The sequence below is a fragment of the Squalius cephalus genome (genome assembly GCF_949319135.1).
Source record: "Squalius cephalus genome assembly, chromosome: 12".
NCBI classification, from domain to species: domain Eukaryota; kingdom Metazoa; phylum Chordata; class Actinopteri; order Cypriniformes; family Leuciscidae; genus Squalius; species Squalius cephalus.
Window position 1 is genome coordinate 15,649,775 of NC_137133.1, and position 17,887 is coordinate 15,667,661.

At 39.2% G+C, this 17,887-nt stretch overlaps 1 protein-coding gene across 1 annotated transcript; it reads left to right on the forward strand.

The window, feature by feature from the left end:
- The first annotated feature begins 667 nt into the window (after positions 1-667).
- Positions 668-12,866, forward strand: calm1b (calmodulin 1b). Its single transcript, XM_079888400.1, has 6 exons — positions 668-951; positions 4,370-4,400; positions 4,487-4,630; positions 10,979-11,085; positions 11,204-11,339; positions 11,918-12,866. The coding sequence occupies exons 1-6, from the start codon at positions 949-951 to the stop codon at positions 11,944-11,946; spliced, it is 450 nt and encodes a 149-aa protein (XP_079744526.1). The 5' UTR covers positions 668-948; the 3' UTR covers positions 11,947-12,866.
- The last annotated feature ends 5,021 nt before the right edge of the window (positions 12,867-17,887 follow it).

The window sequence follows — 17,887 nt, forward strand, 5'->3', positions numbered from 1 at the left end:
GTAGAAAATGTTTCAACAGTTATGAACCATCCTTAAACATCTTTAAACAAGGAGCGGTATTGATTTATGTAATACTATGCAGCATTCTTTTGTTAAAAAACTTTTTTTTATTATCATAATTCACTCATTTATAGTCCATATATGAGTCCCGAGTCCCGGAGGGTAAAAAAAACAAAAACATTTTAAACCAGTCTATGATGGTAGTCTTAACTGATTTAAGCTGGTCTTCCAGTCGAGCCAGCTGAAATACCCAAAACCCCTTTATTTCATTAGGGAAATAACTGCACACATCTCTTTTAGGTGACACTGACAAAAGTATAATGTATCAGGAGACCTACATTAATTATTAGTGCCTCAAACTGGACAATGGACACTTCATTCATCTAGTAAATCACAAAATGAGCAAGTTCTTGTCAATCAGTATGATTGAGTGGGAATTCTTCAAGTTATTCCTCACATTCTTTAAAACAAGGAGCAGTACTTGTTAATAGTATGCAAAGATGTATTGTTTGGCACAGACTTGTATGAATCCATCACCTTAATGCTGAAATATTTCAGCAGGACAGAAAGAAAACATCATCGCATCATCGGCGTGCTTCGGTCGGTCTGCCTGCGCTGTAACGGCGCGTGTCATTGGCTGAGAGGGAAAGGCAGGGCCGCTCCGCGCGCACTGAGTCAGGAAGTGAGTGGCGGATTAATACATGTGCGCTTCTTCTCACCGAACGAGTGAGTGAGTCCACACAGCACAGAAGCCGGAGCCGCAGCAGTGCACGCGCATCCCGGAGAGCGAGAGAGAGCTAGAGACAGAGAGAGATAGAGACAGATAGAGAGAGAGAGAGAGAGAGAGAGAGAGAGAGAAAGAGAAAGAGAGAGAGAGAGAGGGGGAGAGACCTGCTGCGTTTAGTTTAGTCTGGAGATTATCATCATCACCCTCTATTCCCTACAAACATGGTACGTGATATTTTAATGCTATACTATTTCATGCAGTAACTCTAACTTTCTGCCCGCACCAAATTAACCTCAAAACAGGCTTTTAATTAAAGCTTTAGTTTGTAGATGTAACTTTCCGAGATAAGATAACGGCGAGCATTGTGCGTTATTTTATCAGTTTAGTGGTGGATCGGTCAGTGAAGCCTGAATCTAAAACTGCGCAATTCTTACATCCTTTATCTTACATACGGGTTATACACATCAACTGATGCGGAATACATGCCATGTATTATAATTGTTGTATTATATCCTAAAATGAGATGATTTAGATCAACATGACAGCACATTGGAAACCTGTAGTTGTGATATTTATTTTAGACAGACTGGGCAGTGTTTTAGGGGTCGAGGGTCAGTAGGTTGGGTTGATAAGGATAAATGCTGATATGCTTCTGTTTATGTGAAATATAATGGATGGGACATGATGAAGATGATTGTAGATGTGTCTCAGATGAGGATGTGTAGGATGTTGCATCATCTATCTCCCTTTATACCCCCTCTAAAGACTGAATTACAACAGCTTGGTCAGTATTTCCCATCTAAAACCACTTTACTGACATTTAAAGGCCATACTAATGACAGGCAGTTGTATTGTAACCAAACCTCAGTGTTGAGTGGACTAAAAGGGTGTAGCTGCTAGGCTTAGGGTCATGGTCATTTCCTGTATTTTCTCTGTAGTCACTGTAGCTTATGCAAATAAAAGGTGTGTCGTTGTAGAATGTCTGTCTTGTAGCTTTTTTGTTTGTTTGTTGAATCTGAGAGGTATTGTCTGATATTTCACATGTGATGTAATTGTGGTGCATCCTAGTAAACAGAACCTGTATTTCTTTTTCATTTAATTTTTTTAATGTGCTTCCCTGCAGAAATCAGAATTAAAAAATTATCATAAATTGTTAGTTCATGTTAGCTCAGGTCCATTAAAAATACTGGTACAACTTAGTAATGTATTTGTAAATGTTTACATTAACATTACGATTAGCCTAATAAATGCTTTAAAAGTCTTTTCATTGTTAACTAATGTTAGCCAGATTGAACCTAATAACCGATTAAAAAAAAAACTAAAAAACTAAACTATGCTATCTGCATTTATTTTATACTCTTTATACTTGTACTGTCTGTCAACAGTTGTGTAAGTTTGTCCATTTTTATTTCTTCTTTAGCAGAACCTTAACTGAGAGCTTATTTCTTTAAGTCTTTAGTAAGCTGTGAAAGATCAAACTCTTGAGCAATAATGTTTTCCCCCTGGGGTTTTGTTCGTATGGCTTAACCAAAAATGAAAGTTGTTAGTTGTTCCAAACCTGTATGAATTTCTATCTTTTGCTGAACAAAACAAGATATTTTAAGAATGTTAGTAACCAGACAGTTGATGGTAGCCATTGACTTCCATTGTAGAAAAAAAAAATGGAAGTGAGTCAATGGGTGCCTTCAACTGTTTGATTACCAACATTCTTCAAAATATCTTCTGTTCGGCAGAAGAAAGAAATCCATACAGGTTTGGAACAACTTGAGGGTGAGTAAGTGATGACACAATTTTCCTTTTTGGGTGAACTAGGCTATCCCTTCAAGTGTTTCTGGACTGGTTTGGTTTATTGTAGGTGGTTTGATCTCTTTATTGGTTTTGTGTGTGTTCTAATAAAGAGGAACAGCATCTGGTAGGAGACAGCTGTCCTGGGTGAAGATATGATGTAATGTTCCCTGAAACTCGTGCTTTAGCCTATGTGTTGGGACTCTTGAGGATTATGCTGTGTATACTGACCTACATTCATTTGCCTGAACATTTTTAATAAGCGATAGCCTAGAGCAGCGTTTTAGACAAACACATCTCAGCGCAGATGGGTGACAGTAGTGTCAAGTACAGCCGACCGGATTCATTCGTGCAGTTCCTCTGCCCTGTGGAGTTCTAGAGATGTAGTAGTAGAGATCCTTCAGGTGTGTGATTGAAAATAGAGGAGAAACGGGTCCAATTTCACAGGCTTCGATTTGCATCTTGGTTTGGTGTGGTCACATTTTCTTTAAATGCATCGCTATTAGGTGCAATGATTTGGAAATTTGAGGCTGAAACGGAGAAGTGATATTTTGATACTGATCCTATTGCAAAAATGTATTTTCCAAAAAGCCAACTTGACCTCATTCTTTTACTAACAATTTTGACATAAACTTGAAAATATGACACAAATGATGACATACCAAATAAGTAACGAATGACTAAATTGTCACTATATATATATATATATATATATATATATATATATATATATATATAGCCACTGAATTAAATATATAGCCTAAATATAAATAAATACCTATCTTTCTGATAGGTCTGCCGATAAGTGTTGAAAAGGGAACTGCCGGACGGTTCTGTTAATCACACAGCTATGGCACAACTATTGGTGACTAAAATGACCAAACATTGGTCGAATATTGACCTGGTCCATATATCAGTCTATGACAAACACTTCAGTAGTTTCAGCCAAAGATCATCATGGCAACTATTAGAAAAGTACTATCAATTCAACTCTTGACTGTCTATTAGCTGTGACTGATACACGATTACCATGTTGTTGGACATTTTGGAAATTGTCGGGTCCTAGAGCACCTGCTTAAATATGCATGTTTGCGATGTTTTTATCGACCTAAGACCACTACTTTCCATTTATTGCCCATTATAAAAGAGAAACGTTTCAGACAGCAGGACAGACAGTCTTCAGAGAGTCCCAGAGCAGCTGCGTCTCTTCCTCTACGGTCCCCGTCCCCCAGGAGGAGGCTGATGGAGGTGTGCTGGGCACATGGGCATGAGGAATGAAATGAGCCATACAGCTGGCAGCAGAAAGACCCAGATATCCAGCAAACCAGCACTCTGTCTCAATGTATCTGTCAGTGACTCATGTGTGGCTCTTAAGCCAGTGCATGTTATATGTCATATCATGTGAGAGTATGGCTGCTTAATGCATCAAGGAAGTGGAATAATTAGTGTGATTGAAGGGACGGCTGCGTGTTCCTCTTTCTTTGGTCCATTAGCTCCACTCCACCCCTTCATAATGTGGGTTATTTGTTTTCCTAGCAGCTCTCATCCACTTTAGCAAGCTCTTGAGACTCATACAGCAAGCTTTTCCCTCTTCACTGTTAACCAAAGGCCTGGATTGTTGGTCAGTGTCCTGTAATCTGATGCTACTGTATAAAGTGTTTTTGTTTGGATGTCACATCGAAAATCTAAAAATGCATTTGCAACCTTTTCATGCTACAAGTGTCACATTACCAGTTCAGTTTTTGTCTAATGGCAAAACGATAGGACTCTTCTTGGTGTATAGAGATGCATTAAAACCAGAAATGCCTTTTTTCTGTCTACTTAGTAACCAGCATCTCTTTTCTCTTTGATTTGTAGGCTGACCAGTTAACAGAGGAGCAGATCGCAGGTGAGAGTTCATGCACATAATCGGATCACTTTGATATGTGTGTTTCGAAGCATACACTAAATACAGCCGCTGTTGTCTTATCTCAGAGTTCAAGGAGGCTTTCTCCTTATTCGACAAGGATGGTGACGGCACCATCACGACCAAAGAGCTGGGCACAGTCATGCGGTCACTGGGCCAGAACCCCACGGAGGCAGAGCTGCAGGACATGATCAATGAGGTGGACGCTGACGGTGAGTGGATTTGAAAGTAAACTATGAATCGACGTTAAATGCAGTTTATCACCTTTTTCTAAATATCTCAAAATTAAAAGGTTAGTTCGCCCAAAAAAAAAAAATTCTGTCATCATTTACTCACCCTCAAGATGTTCCAAACCTGTATGCATTCTTTCTTCTGATGAACACTGATATTTTGAAAAACGTGGGTAACCAAACAGTTGACGGCACTCATTGACTTCCATAGTTTGGATAAAATACAATGGCTGTCGTCAAAAGTTTAGTTACCCACATTCTTCAAAATATCATCTTCTGTGTTCATCTGCAGAAAGAACGTCATACAGGTTTGGAACATCTTGAGGGTGAGTAAATGATGACAGAATTTTTATTTTTGGGTGAACAAACCCTTTAAAGGACACTCCCCACAAACTCATTATGTTGTTGTGTCTGACTGCTCAGACAAACAGAGCATGTTTGTTCAGGAAATCAGCCTTCAAATGGCTTACTTATAATTGGGTCAGTGACTCAACACTCTTTTTATTAATTTTTTTTTATTTAAAGAGATTACATTATAAAGATTACATTATAAATACAATTTATAAAGTGGCATCAAGTCAAAAATGTCAGGGTAATGCAACTGTCCTAATATCATAATGAAAGAAAAGGTGTAAAAGTTTAACCTTATTAAATAGTTAGGCAAGATATTTTATTATTATTTCTTAGAAAGGAAATATATCAATAAAACAGCTTATTAATATAAAAAAAAAAAAAAAACTTGAGTCTTCCAAATCAGTCATTTGGTTTTTACCAACCTGCAGAGGCATTCAGGGGAAAAATCATAGTGAGGAAATCATAAAGACAATGGCTTTATGTTTTATTATGTATATGTGTATTTGGAGATGTTGCATCTCAAGGGGCTTTCCATCAATAAATTGAATTGAATTGAATAAAGCCTGTAGACCCACTGAAATGTCACAAAAGCTCTACAAAAACCTATTTATGTGTTAAAGGAGTAGTTCACTTTCAAATGAAAATTAGCCCATGATTTACTCACCCTCAAGCCATCCTAGGTGTATATGACTTCTCATTTATTATAGGTTATTTATTATATGGGTGGAAGCAAAAACACGCTGTTTTCGTGTGTGTATCTTTAAAGGGATACTTCAACGTTTTTTCATATTAAACTATGTTATTCCCTTAACTAAGACGAGTTGATACATACCTCTCTCGTCTCAGTGCGTGCACTCAATCGCTCTGGCGCGCGGCGTCACTTTGATAGCACTTAGCTTAGCCCAGTTCATTCATTAGGGACCAAACAGAAATGAAGTTAGAAGCGACCAAACACCTCCACGTTTTTCCTATTTAAATACAGTTACATGAGTAGTTACACGACCAAGTATGGTGACACAAAATAAAACGTGCCGCTTTTCTAAGCGGGTAAAAAGGTTAACTATAATGTATGGCGGAATAGCACTTGAAGTTGGGAGCACTTCGACGCTGCGCAGTAAAAAGTCACATTGGTTCTAATGACAGAAGTGAGAGGAGAGGATTTTTCAAGCGTGACTGCGCAGAGTCGAAGTGCTTCCAAATTCAAGTGCTATTCCGCCATACATTATAGTTAACCTTTTTACCCGCTTAGAAAAGCGCCACGTTTTATTTTGTGTCACCATACTTGGTCGTGTAACTACTCGTGTAACTGTATTTAAATAGGGAAAACGTGGAGGTGTTTGGTCGCTTCTAACTTCATCTCTGTTTGGTCCCTAATGAATGAACTGGGCTAAGCTAAGTGCTATCAAAGTGACGCCGCGCGCCAGAGCGATTGAGTGCACGCACTGAGACGAGAGAGGTATGCATCAACTCGTCTTAGTTACTGTGCGTTCACACCGCCGGCGGCGAGAGCGTCAAAGTGGCCGGAAGCCATTCATTTTCAATGAGAGCCGGCGGCGAGCTCCGGCGAGGGCGGCGCGGCGCGTCTTGGACGGCGAGAGCGGCGAGAGGAGTTGAAATCAAGTCAACTTTATGGTAATAAGCTATGACGCGGTTCGGCGGCAACCAGCGGCAACCAATCGGAATGTAGAAGTCCTCCGCCTGAGAGGAAAAAAATCACGCATTCTAATCTACGTCAGAGCGTCCCCGAATCTTTCTACGGCGTCGGTTCGCTCTCGCCGACAGCGGTGTGAACGTACTGTTAAGGGAATAACATAGTTTAATATGAGAAAACGGTGAAGTATCCCTTTAAATGCAAATGAGCTGTTGCTGCCCGCCCCCCTTTCCAGAAGAGGGTTGTGCCTTTACCGCTCGTGCCTCGGATATTCAACAACAACAAAATGAGAAAAGGTATGGAGGTGTCTCCACAGAACGCGTTTCTGCATTCCAATGCGTTACTTTTACAGTATTTTCTCTGTAAATACGCTATAGACAGACGTCAAGGTGTGCAAGATGATATGCAAGGTGTCAAGATGCGTTTTCTTAAAGTTAAACTTCTTTTAACTTGAGCCCTGTGTTTTTAGAACGCTGTTTCCTGTGAGAGACGCTGTAAAGATGCGAGAAGCGAGCGCAACGATCAAACACGTCCGTCTAGCACGTTTACATAGAAAAGCAATGGAAAAATAGCGCAGTGGAATGGAAAAACGCATTCTGTGTTTGACACAGCCAACAATAGAACATTCAGATTGTTTATCTCTTATAGCTGAGACATTCTCGTGTTTCCAGAGGAGATAAACATGGCGTACCGTGTACAGCTCACTCAGGAAAGGATCTTATTCTAAGGTAGTAAGTCACCAGTCGTGGGCGGGGCCCAATTAAATTACTTTAATTTACCGACTATTTTTTTTACCCATCTGTCATTTGAAGTACAGCCATTTAATCTCATCCACTCATCGTTGTGACACCAGAAAACTCTTCCATCAGCCTCCTGTCACAGACCTCTCAGACAGACAAGATGGTCTGGGATGATCAGGAGGCTGCAAGACTTCTAAAGCCGGTCAGATTTGCGAGTCTTCTTCGATCAGCGAATCGATGGGCCTGTGGGATGCAGCCTGCCTCCCTCCTGCCGTGACATGATCTAGGTCAGACGGCAATAATGCGAGTAATGGAAAATAAAAGTAATTGCGTAATCCACTCTTTGCGTTTGTCATCTCGTTCCCACACACTCATCCAACTCAGTTGCCGGGAAACCGTGGAAGAACTTATTTTGAGAACCGACACTGGAAGTGACCTGGAAATGGCTGATTTCAGCATAATCGTGTGTTGCTGAGTGGTTCTTCTAGTAATGAATTGCATCCCCCTCCGGTACCTTTGAAAGACTGTGCTAATATGACTCAACATCCTGTGGCAATCGAAGGTCTTACATTTTTATCTGCCACGCTAAGAATGTGGCTTGTTGCACACGTTTTCATTGAATACGAGTTTCACTCCACAGACAATTTTAGACCATAGGTTTTAAACCAGAGTCAAAGTTCAATGTCTCTTTTAGGATGGCTAATCTTAGACCAGTGGTTTCACACATCCAGTCAGTAATCCAGCCTGGTCTTTATTACCGCACACTTGACCTATTTCAGACCTCGATGAACGTTAGACATGGTTTAACTCTTTTATGGTCAAGCTAAGGCTAGTCCGTGCCAGCTTTAGGGATCTAGCCACGTCTCTTATATCACAGTAACCCTCTCAGCTTTTATTATTCACCGCAGCCCCTTGAGGACTATCATCTCCTGCTAATCCAGAGTGAGTCACATGGTTTTTGATCTCTCTTAGCGAATCCTCACCTCCCAGTACTCATCTCTTTGATGGCTTGCTTGTAAACTGTGAGTGACCACGGCGTGACACGGCTGCGGTTTGCGTTCTGAGAGCTTTCAATGTAAATGACCCTAAGATGGGGTGGAGATCACCCAGTCATCACCCAAAACATAGATCTTTAACTTTGACACTTCAATATGGAAGCCTTTTCTTTGCCTGAGAGACAAAAACAGAAGAGGTGATCGTGAGATGAATTTTAAAATTAGAAGTACAATTAAAGTTGTAGTTGTAATTATAAGAAAAGGCCACATTGCATGAAGTCGCAATCATGAGAAATGGTCACGTTTATGAGAAACAATTTAATTCAAAGTTGTTTATTTCTTGCAATTTTAAGATTTAAAGTCACAATTACCTTATTTTGTTAAGGCCCGTTCACACCAAGGACGATAACGATAAATATATAGTTCTAAAAATCGTTCTAAATATAATGACACAGAGGAACCATATCGTTGGAATCACTTTCAGAATGATTTTTCCAGCTGATGAACAATTAAAACATTGAGAGCCAATCAGAATCCACCAGACTTTAATGAGCTTGAGCATTTAAAAAGGCAGACGACAAAACTGCAGCACACGCTTGCAATAAACAGAACGATAACGTCCACTGGCGTGGATGCCTAACAGTTATCGTTATCTTTATATTTATTGTTCTTGGTGTGAACGGGCTAGGGCTGTAATCAACCAAAGAAAATCTTGGTCGACTAAAGTCCTGACATTTTCGACTAAAAATCGACTAAAAACCTTTAAATTAATTAGAAAAAAAAACCTTTAAATTAATTAGCTGTGCACTGTGCGCCTTGTTGTCCGCCTAAATGAATTATAAATAAACATAAAAAACTAGTAGGCTATTTGCAGTATTAAATCGTTTTTGACGTAATTATTTTGCACTGAAATGAGTCTCTGGCAGCGTTGCTTCACGTGCACCTGCGCAATATCAGATCAGAGCCTATGATTTCCGAAAATAGTACTATGTTGTCAACTAGTGATATCATGACAAGAACTTTTGAGGAATATGTAACATAATTTAGACAATTGTTTTTGTCATATGTATTATAATAACTGACAGACACTATAATTTCAGCCGCTCTGTGCAGCTCGCGAACATAGAAGCTCAGCTTCGTGGCTGAGACACGAATTGACTATTAACTTAAAGGGGGGGTGAAATGCTCATTTTCACTCAATCTCCTGTTAATCTTGAGTACCTATAGAGTAGTATTGCATCGTTCATATCTCCAAAAAGTCTTCAGTTTTATTATATTTATAAGTGAAAGATAGACTGTACCGAGTCTTTCCGGAAAAAAACGAGCGGCTGGGGGCGGGCCGTGTGGGCGATGTGTTAAAGCTGTGCTAACGCGCCGAGCTAGTAACGTTAACAACACACAGAGACATTTGTTCAACAGTTTTACTCACCGCCTGCGGTTCCAACGCACGACTGCGGACCTTTATCATTGTGACTGCTCGATCCTATAAGCATTAGACGATCTGCAAATCCGTGATCTGGGCTTTGTTTATAAAACAATCATCGTCGAAATGCAGGGAAACAGTCTTGCTCAACTCGTTTTTGCCCCGGAAAAACAAACTGCATCCACTATTCCCTTAACGCTGGGTTCTTTGGGAATCTGTGCAGGTTTGTCTTGCCCTGGCAACCAAAAACCCACTTCTTTGGTGACACTGACTTCCCTAAAGCCGAGCAGAGCGCTTAGATGAGGTACTGCTTTCGCTCTCTTGCTCTGGTGTACGAGTGCGCGCGCGCCCGCGATCTTACCGGAGAAGTGCCCTTAGGACCCGTATAAGGAAATTCCGTTACATCTGACGTCACACATGCCCATACTCGAAAAAAACTTTCCGAAACTTGTGACAAACCGGAAGGACAATTTTTGGCACAGAAATACTCCTTCAAACGTACAATTTAATTTTTGAAACTTTGTCCATGTTTAGCATGGGAATCCAACTCTTTAACAGTGTAAAAAACTCAGTATGCATGAAATAGCATTTCACCCCCCCTTTAAAGCTTTTACTCTTAAACACAAAAGGCACGTCCACTTTAATAAAAAAAAAAAATTTATTAAACAAACCAGATCAAGTAATAATATTCAGCAAACCTTCTAGTAGCCTACTTTCTTCAATCTGTCTCTCTTCTCCAGTGGGTTGGGCTAATCCAAAAGAAGTGAAAACAAGGGGGGTGTTCTGAAGACAGACTGTTACCTGTGAAACAGCGGTGCTCTGAAAACACCCCCATTAGCAATTAGTGCTTTCCACCTGATGAAATGAACGCGGCAAAACAGATGAAATGAACGCGGCAAAACTGATGAAATGAACACGACAAAACTAAATGAACGCGGCAAAACTAATGAAATGAACGCGGCAAAAAATCGACCAATCAGAATTTTGGTCGAGCCAGAACGTATCGACCAAATAATCGACTAATCGACTGGGAGATTACAGCCCTAGAACGGGCCTTTACTCTGAGGTTGGATTGGAAATGGTTTATTATACCTCTCAGAGTATTTGAGGTGAACATTCCTGTCAATACTTCGGTTTTCAATAAAATTTCACTTCCCTTTTTCTTAGGAAATGGGACCATAGATTTCCCAGAGTTCTTGACGATGATGGCCAGGAAAATGAAGGACACAGACAGCGAGGAAGAGATTCGCGAGGCGTTTCGGGTATTTGACAAGGTATGTTTGAGCTGTAACTGCTTTATTTGGCTTTAGTTTGTTTATTACAGCCAAAATCGACTCGAATTTCAGAGTTTTCCTGCCCTTTCTGTGACTTATATTGTCTTATTCCTTCCAGGACGGTAATGGCTACATCAGTGCTGCAGAGTTGCGTCATGTCATGACAAACCTTGGCGAGAAGCTGACAGATGAAGAGGTGGATGAGATGATCAGAGAAGCCGACATAGATGGTGATGGTCAGGTGAACTATGAAGGTATGTTGCTTACCTCTCAACGCTCACTGTATTTCCTACAACATTCTTTTTTTTAGTCATATGTTTGTTTGGCTATTATAAAAGGCTATTTTGTAAAACGGATAGTCCCGGTCCTTGATTCCAATTGGTTGTTCCACTGCGTTCGAAACCGTTGTAAATTACTCTACATTCAACTGTGATCTCATTACCTCATGATTTCTTAATGATTCGTTCAGAGAACTAAAATTCCTTTAAAATCTCATCTGTGGTGTTTACTTTATTCATCTCCATGTTGGAATCACCACAGTTTACTTCTAAGTTATCTGCGTCGAAAATGGCTCATATTTCCCAGAATGCACCATAATCGTACAGAGCACATGTGAAAGGGCCTCTTTTTGTCTTGCTGAAAGCGGAGCCTCTTGATTAGACTCGTATGAAAGCTATTCGGAAATGGGACGCTAATTACCGTGTGAATTCTACCTTCACCTCTTGATTAAAAAATTAATAAGCCATTGAGCAATTTAGCAGCTGGGTGCGCAGCGTGGCGTTCGGCCAAAAGCAACTGCCTAATCTCATTTTCTCTCCATCTCTCCTCTCAGAATTTGTACAGATGATGACCGCAAAGTGAAGCCGCCTCCTTCTGCCGTGCCCTCTTAGAAGAGAAAAAAAAAATCAGTCAAATGTTTTACTTACCTCTTGGGAAAAAAATGTTTATTTATTCACAATATTTCTGTTTAAAAATAATAATAATTGAATGTTAAAATAAAGTATCCTTCTGTCCACACAGAAAATAATGGAGAAAAAAAAAAGTCAAATATCTGCATGAAATGGTTAGTGATCATGTCCCCAAAGATCAGTCTAGCATCAGTTATTCAAGAGAAAAATATCCTGTAACTACCTTCAAACTGAAAGAAAAACAGCATTTGGTGAACTCCTTAAGTTCCATCTGCTCTTGATAATGTTTGGGCTGGCCATCCTCCTTTTGTTCTCTTGTTTTTTTTTTTTCTTCTGTTCTTCATGCATGCAGCTTGAGCCCGGAGCTCATTCTCCAGCCAATCAGAGCGTGCTGAGTCCACTGAAGTGTTTTACTGTGTTTTTTTTTTTTTTGTAATTTAAGAGGAACCACAAGTAGAGAGAAAACTTGTAAATTCAAGTTTCCAGTGGAATGGGGCTTTAAGGTATTGCGGGGGATAACAAGCAAAAATCCAAAAGGAAAAAAAAAATCCATTTATTTTGGCATGATTTTACTTTTTGTTTAGTTTTTTTGTCAATCATTTATTTTCGTTTCAATGACTTTCTTTTACTGGACGGCCGTCTCTGTGGTGTCTCACCATGATGGAGATGATGGAGGGATGTTCGAGATGGTTGGAGGACTGTGTCTGAGCCTTCACTTTTCTGTCCTCTGTTTCTTTACTCCTGAACGGTGAATTCTCCCCTGCATCTCTTCTGCTGCGGGAGTTTGCACTCCACTCTTCAGTTTGCATTCATTCCAAGTTGTACATGCTACTGTTTTAATATTTTCTTCGAATAAAGTGACCATGTACTTTACGACTCCCTGCTCTATGCTGTTCCTTATGAAACCATCCTGTGTCCGTTGAGCGAAGTAAGGTCCAGGTTTTCTGACATCCATCCCATCTGAGCTCAAATAGATCAGTGACCACACTAGACCACCTGTGTTCCAGCTAAATTACAGCTTCCTGTTGAGACGAAGCCATCAAACATTTAATAACCAGATCATCTAGCTTCCCTTCCAGTTTTCTCCTTTTCTCAAGTGTCATTTTACACCTCAGTTTTCTCAACTTCACATATGTATGTATATATAGACGCAATTCTCTTTAGAATTGACCTGCATAATGCAAAGCTCCTAATCTTTTACCGCCGCCCACCCAAGAAGCAGGAGACAGTCTCACTCGCCAAACCCACACATTTTGACATCTGAGCTGCCCTGTGGTTAAATTAGGAGTATCAATATTTCACGTGAAAATGAGGCAGGATGTTGCCGTACCAGTAAGAAGAGAGCAGGATTTACCACCCTTCCCCCTCCACACCTCCTCTCAACCATCAACAACACAGACTAAAACCCTATCATATTCCACAACACAATGCAGAAACTCTCCTGCATGTTACATAATTATAAAAAATTTAAATGAATTAATTGTATTAATTGTATTGTATTTGCATAACTACATTTTTCAATTCGAAGTAGTGTGCGCATATTCTAAATTGAGCAGGTGCTCGGTCAAAAAGTCTGAAAAAAAACAGCACACTGCTCTGCTCCCAGTAAACCTAAATAAATGTCCTTTTTTCATTCATAAGACAGCGGTGTGTCCACATCAGACGACACTTAGCAACACTTGTTTGTGCAATTTATGTGCAACATTACTTGATGAAATATCACTGTAACCTTTACCAGCTGTTTTTGTGGCAAAGACTTCCTCCTGTCTGATATCAGATCAGTATTTCTGAAGGTTTCTATTGCAAACCTGGCCCCTTTTTTCTGTATTATGACACCAGTCCGGATGTGAAAAAGTATATTAGTCAAGTCCTTTGAATTTGACATAAAAACTGTAAACCTGATGGCAAAACTCAGAAAAAAATTAGGCATTCAATTACATCAAATTGTTTATGTTAAGAAATTCAAAGTTTAAGTAAGCAGAACATTATATAAAATTAGATTTTAGCATTTACTCTCCCTTTGAGTGTCATGGCAAAGCATGCTGGGAAATAGAAATCCCAGCCCAGTTTCAGTTAAAATTAAGTTAGTCTAAATAAAGTTCAAAACAATGAAACAATTCAGATTACTTAAAATGTGTCAGTTTTGTGAACTCAAAAGAAAAAGACAGTTCTAAATACTCATAAAAGTAAAGTTAATTTGTTTGAACTATTTTGTTTAATTTAAGTTGGCTCTACTCAATCCAAATAATTATTTTGAGTGTTAGGGTTTACAGTGTTTACAGGGTTTACAGCTTGAGTATTTGGACACTTAAAGGGTTAATTCACCAATGGCAAAATGGGCTTTCAATAAAACATGGGGTAACACTTTATTTCAAAAGTCCACTTAGACATTCTACTAATTAAGTAACTTTGCAACTACATGTCAACTAATAGTCATTAGAGTATTAATAGACTGTCTGCTTATTATATGCTAACACTTTATTTTATTTCTCCCCAACAGACATTACTGACGATAAGTAACTTTGCAACTACATGTCAACTTATTCTACTAACCCGAACCCTAACCTAACAGTCTACTAATATATATAATGAGAGTAAGTCGATGCAATACCTGATTTGAGAAAACAGATAAAAAGGACTGTTGTCTTCCATTTTGCCAAATAGGAAAACTTCAACACCCATAATGCACTGGGCATGTTGCCATCCAAGGCCACTTCCAGTCTTTTCCTATTCACCTTAAATTTATACAGGGAGGTAAGCTATTTTCTGTCAATGTGCTGAGACTTCCAGTTCATTTGCCGCTATAGGTAAATATCTGGATAATATGATAACAAGTAATAGTTTGCAGTATCAAGCAGCATAACGGACAGTTTTTGTGCAGATAAAATAACAGGAAGAGGATGAGACTGGAAGCCTCGACAGTCGACAAAATCAACTCACAATGGCTGCACTGCACTTACGTTAAGAACAAGGTGAATTGAATCGACAAGAGTCAAATACCGCCTTGCGTCAGAAGGAAATACTTCTTAGCAAACTTTTATTTTAAATGGTATCGACTTTTGTTTCCGGGTGCAAGAATTCAAAAAGTAAACGTTTAGTGGGAGTGAGCCGTGAAGAAGGCTGTTTTTACCATGATGCTATTTAAAGAGTAGACGAAGTACGATACCATTACCAGTGATAAACAAAAATGGGGTACAAAAATGCGTAATTATAATCTGTAGTTTTCACAAAAGCTCCAGAGCTGTCAAAAGTCCGCCGGATTATTTGCTGACAAATAAATGGGAATTTCTCAGACCTGGACTGTTCATTTGTTCATTTACATTGTAACAATACAAACCAGGTTGAATATCAGCAAACTTGCACTTTGTCGCTATTAGAAATGTGTGAATTGCATTCAAATTGATCCAAACATCAAACTAAGAGTAAACTAAGTACAATCAGCTTGGATGTTTAAGTCATTTCAACTTAAATTATTAAGTAAATTAATAAAAAAAACGAGTTGAATCTTGTATAACGTATAAAAGGTGAAAATTGCTTAACTTATTTTGATGAGTTAAAGCAATGTAAAAACATAAGTTGTCATAACTTATTGGTCATATAATCTTTTACAGTGTATCTTCATCTTTTATTCATGTATTATTGAATCTGTGGCTCTGAGCAGGAAGCTAGAAACTGTCAGGCAAGAGAGAAACCGCACAGACACACTGAGACACTAACATCAGCACACAGGATTACGAAGCCTGAAGACAGTTTGTTACATAACACTGCTGACAGCAGTTTGTGTTTCTCTCTCTCTCTCTCTCTCTCTCTCTCTCTCTCTCTCTCTCTCTCTCTCTCTCTCTCTCTCTCTCTCTCTCTGTGTGTGTGTGTGTGTGTGTGTGTGTGTGTGTGTGTGTGTGTGTGTGTGTGTGTGTGTGTGTGACCATGTCTCTGTGTGTATTGGAGTACAGTATGGCAGAGTGCAACACAGTGAACCCACCATGAAAAGTCACGCACAAAGCCCTGAAACACACAATGCATAAAACCCCTTTCAGACAGATTTTGTAATAAATTGCTTCATAAAAACGTTTCTTCATGCGTCTTCCCAGCAAGGGTGCACTGAGGAGGGATTTCCCCACAGCCACATGCTGAACACTGTTGGCAAAGTTACTTTTATGTGTCACAATGTTATGTTACTCGCTAAAAAGTTATTTTTTATGAAAAGAAGTATTATATTACGTTACTTTTTCTCACCTGGCTGAGGCTCACTCTTTGCCAGTCCTTGCAGTTTTTTTGTTTTTTTGTTGTTGCAATTGTTTAACACAGTAATGCGTTCAACAACATAGCCTATATATACCTTCATTTTCTTTTAAAAACACATTTAGAATATTATTATATTCTGACCAATTAGAATATTTCCTGGCCCCTATACTATGCCATACAAAAGATCTCAGAGCATTACAGGTTAAATTTCCTACCGTACAACTCTGTTTATTGAAAGTAGTAATTTTGTACTTTTTGTCTCTTCCTGCGGACGCATCTGTCATGGACAAGAAAGAGAATTTTATTTCAGCAAAAATATTTAAGCAAATGAATTAAAACTGAATTTTAAAAAGAAACTCAATTAATGTATACATTTATAATGTAATGTGTTACTTTCAGAAATGTATTAAAAAAAAGTAGCATCTCATCTTCGATCACCAAAATGAATGGATTTTGAACGAAAATTAACGAAAAAATTCTTCATGCCTTAAAATAGCTTGAATGTAACTCTACACATTTTTCCGGCAGGGAAATGGAGTGAGGCAGGGCTGCAGTCTGAGTCCGACTGAGTCCGAAAACGAATGTAACTCTACACAAACTCTATACTTCATTTAGTATATGTGGTTCTATGCAAATTAGCCCCGCCTCCACTCACTCACACCAGCTCAGAGATGCACTCATTGACGATCACACGTTGACCTGATTGGTTACAAGGTAGTTTGTGATACTCAGCATTCAGCAGTGGTGTTGACTTATGAATTTGCACAAGGGTTGTCTTAAAGCATATTAATAACACCACGTAGACATAAACAACATTAAAAGCTTGATTTTCACCACAGAGGGACTTTAAAAAACGTATATGAGTAGATTATGTCATATGTAGCATTGTTAATAAATAAATAAATAAATACAATTTAATTAGTGGTTCTATGTGGGTCAAGTAACATTGGAGTTTATTTTGGAGGTCAACATGTGTTTTTAGTGATTCATCATGCGTCTTTTAGATTTGTGTCAATTTCTTCAATAATAGTTTTGTAGTTGGAGTTGGAGTCAGTCAGGAATTGAGTATCATGTTGAAGAGCGAGTGTGTTTAGAGGATGAGATTCTGCTGAGGTTTCGTTGGCGAGGAGGGCTTTATATTGGTCTGACTCAGGATCGGACTGATGGAGGTGATGCCACATCTCTTCTGGACCTCATTGTTCAGCAGGTACAAGCCTAATTCAGCTCTGCAGGTGTCATTGGACCCCTCTGCTTCTGTGGACCCCTAAAATGTTTTTGGCAATTTCAAATTGTTTTTCGACTGATGTTTTATCACAATTTTTAAAATTTAGTACTGATCCCCAAAGAATAAGAATTTGAACACCATGACTTTGGTTTTGTCCAGATTGAATGTCACTCGTGACAGTACTGTTCCAGCAGGGACAGGTTCAGCTGTGTGGGACAGCAGGACCAGATCATCTGCGTACATCTGACCTCTGACCTCTGTGTAGATTGAGGCCGGGGACAGTAGAGTGTTCCAGCGATGATGCCAGATCATTGATGTAGATGTTAAATTGAGTCGGACTCAGACCGTAGCCCTGCCTCACTCCACTTCCCTGCTGGAAAATGATGTTCTGTGATTATTGATTCTCTCTCTTTCTCTCTCTCTCTCT

What these genes read in the sequence shown, in the direction of transcription:
- calm1b (XM_079888400.1), top strand. An exon ending in CAATGAGGTGGACGCTGACG is followed by an intron (nt 4,631 to 10,978) that starts GTGAGTGGATTT and finishes CCTTTTTCTTAG; the next exon opens with GAAATGGGACCATAGATTTC. An exon ending in CGTTTCGGGTATTTGACAAG is followed by an intron (nt 11,086 to 11,203) that starts GTATGTTTGAGC and finishes TATTCCTTCCAG; the next exon opens with GACGGTAATGGCTACATCAG.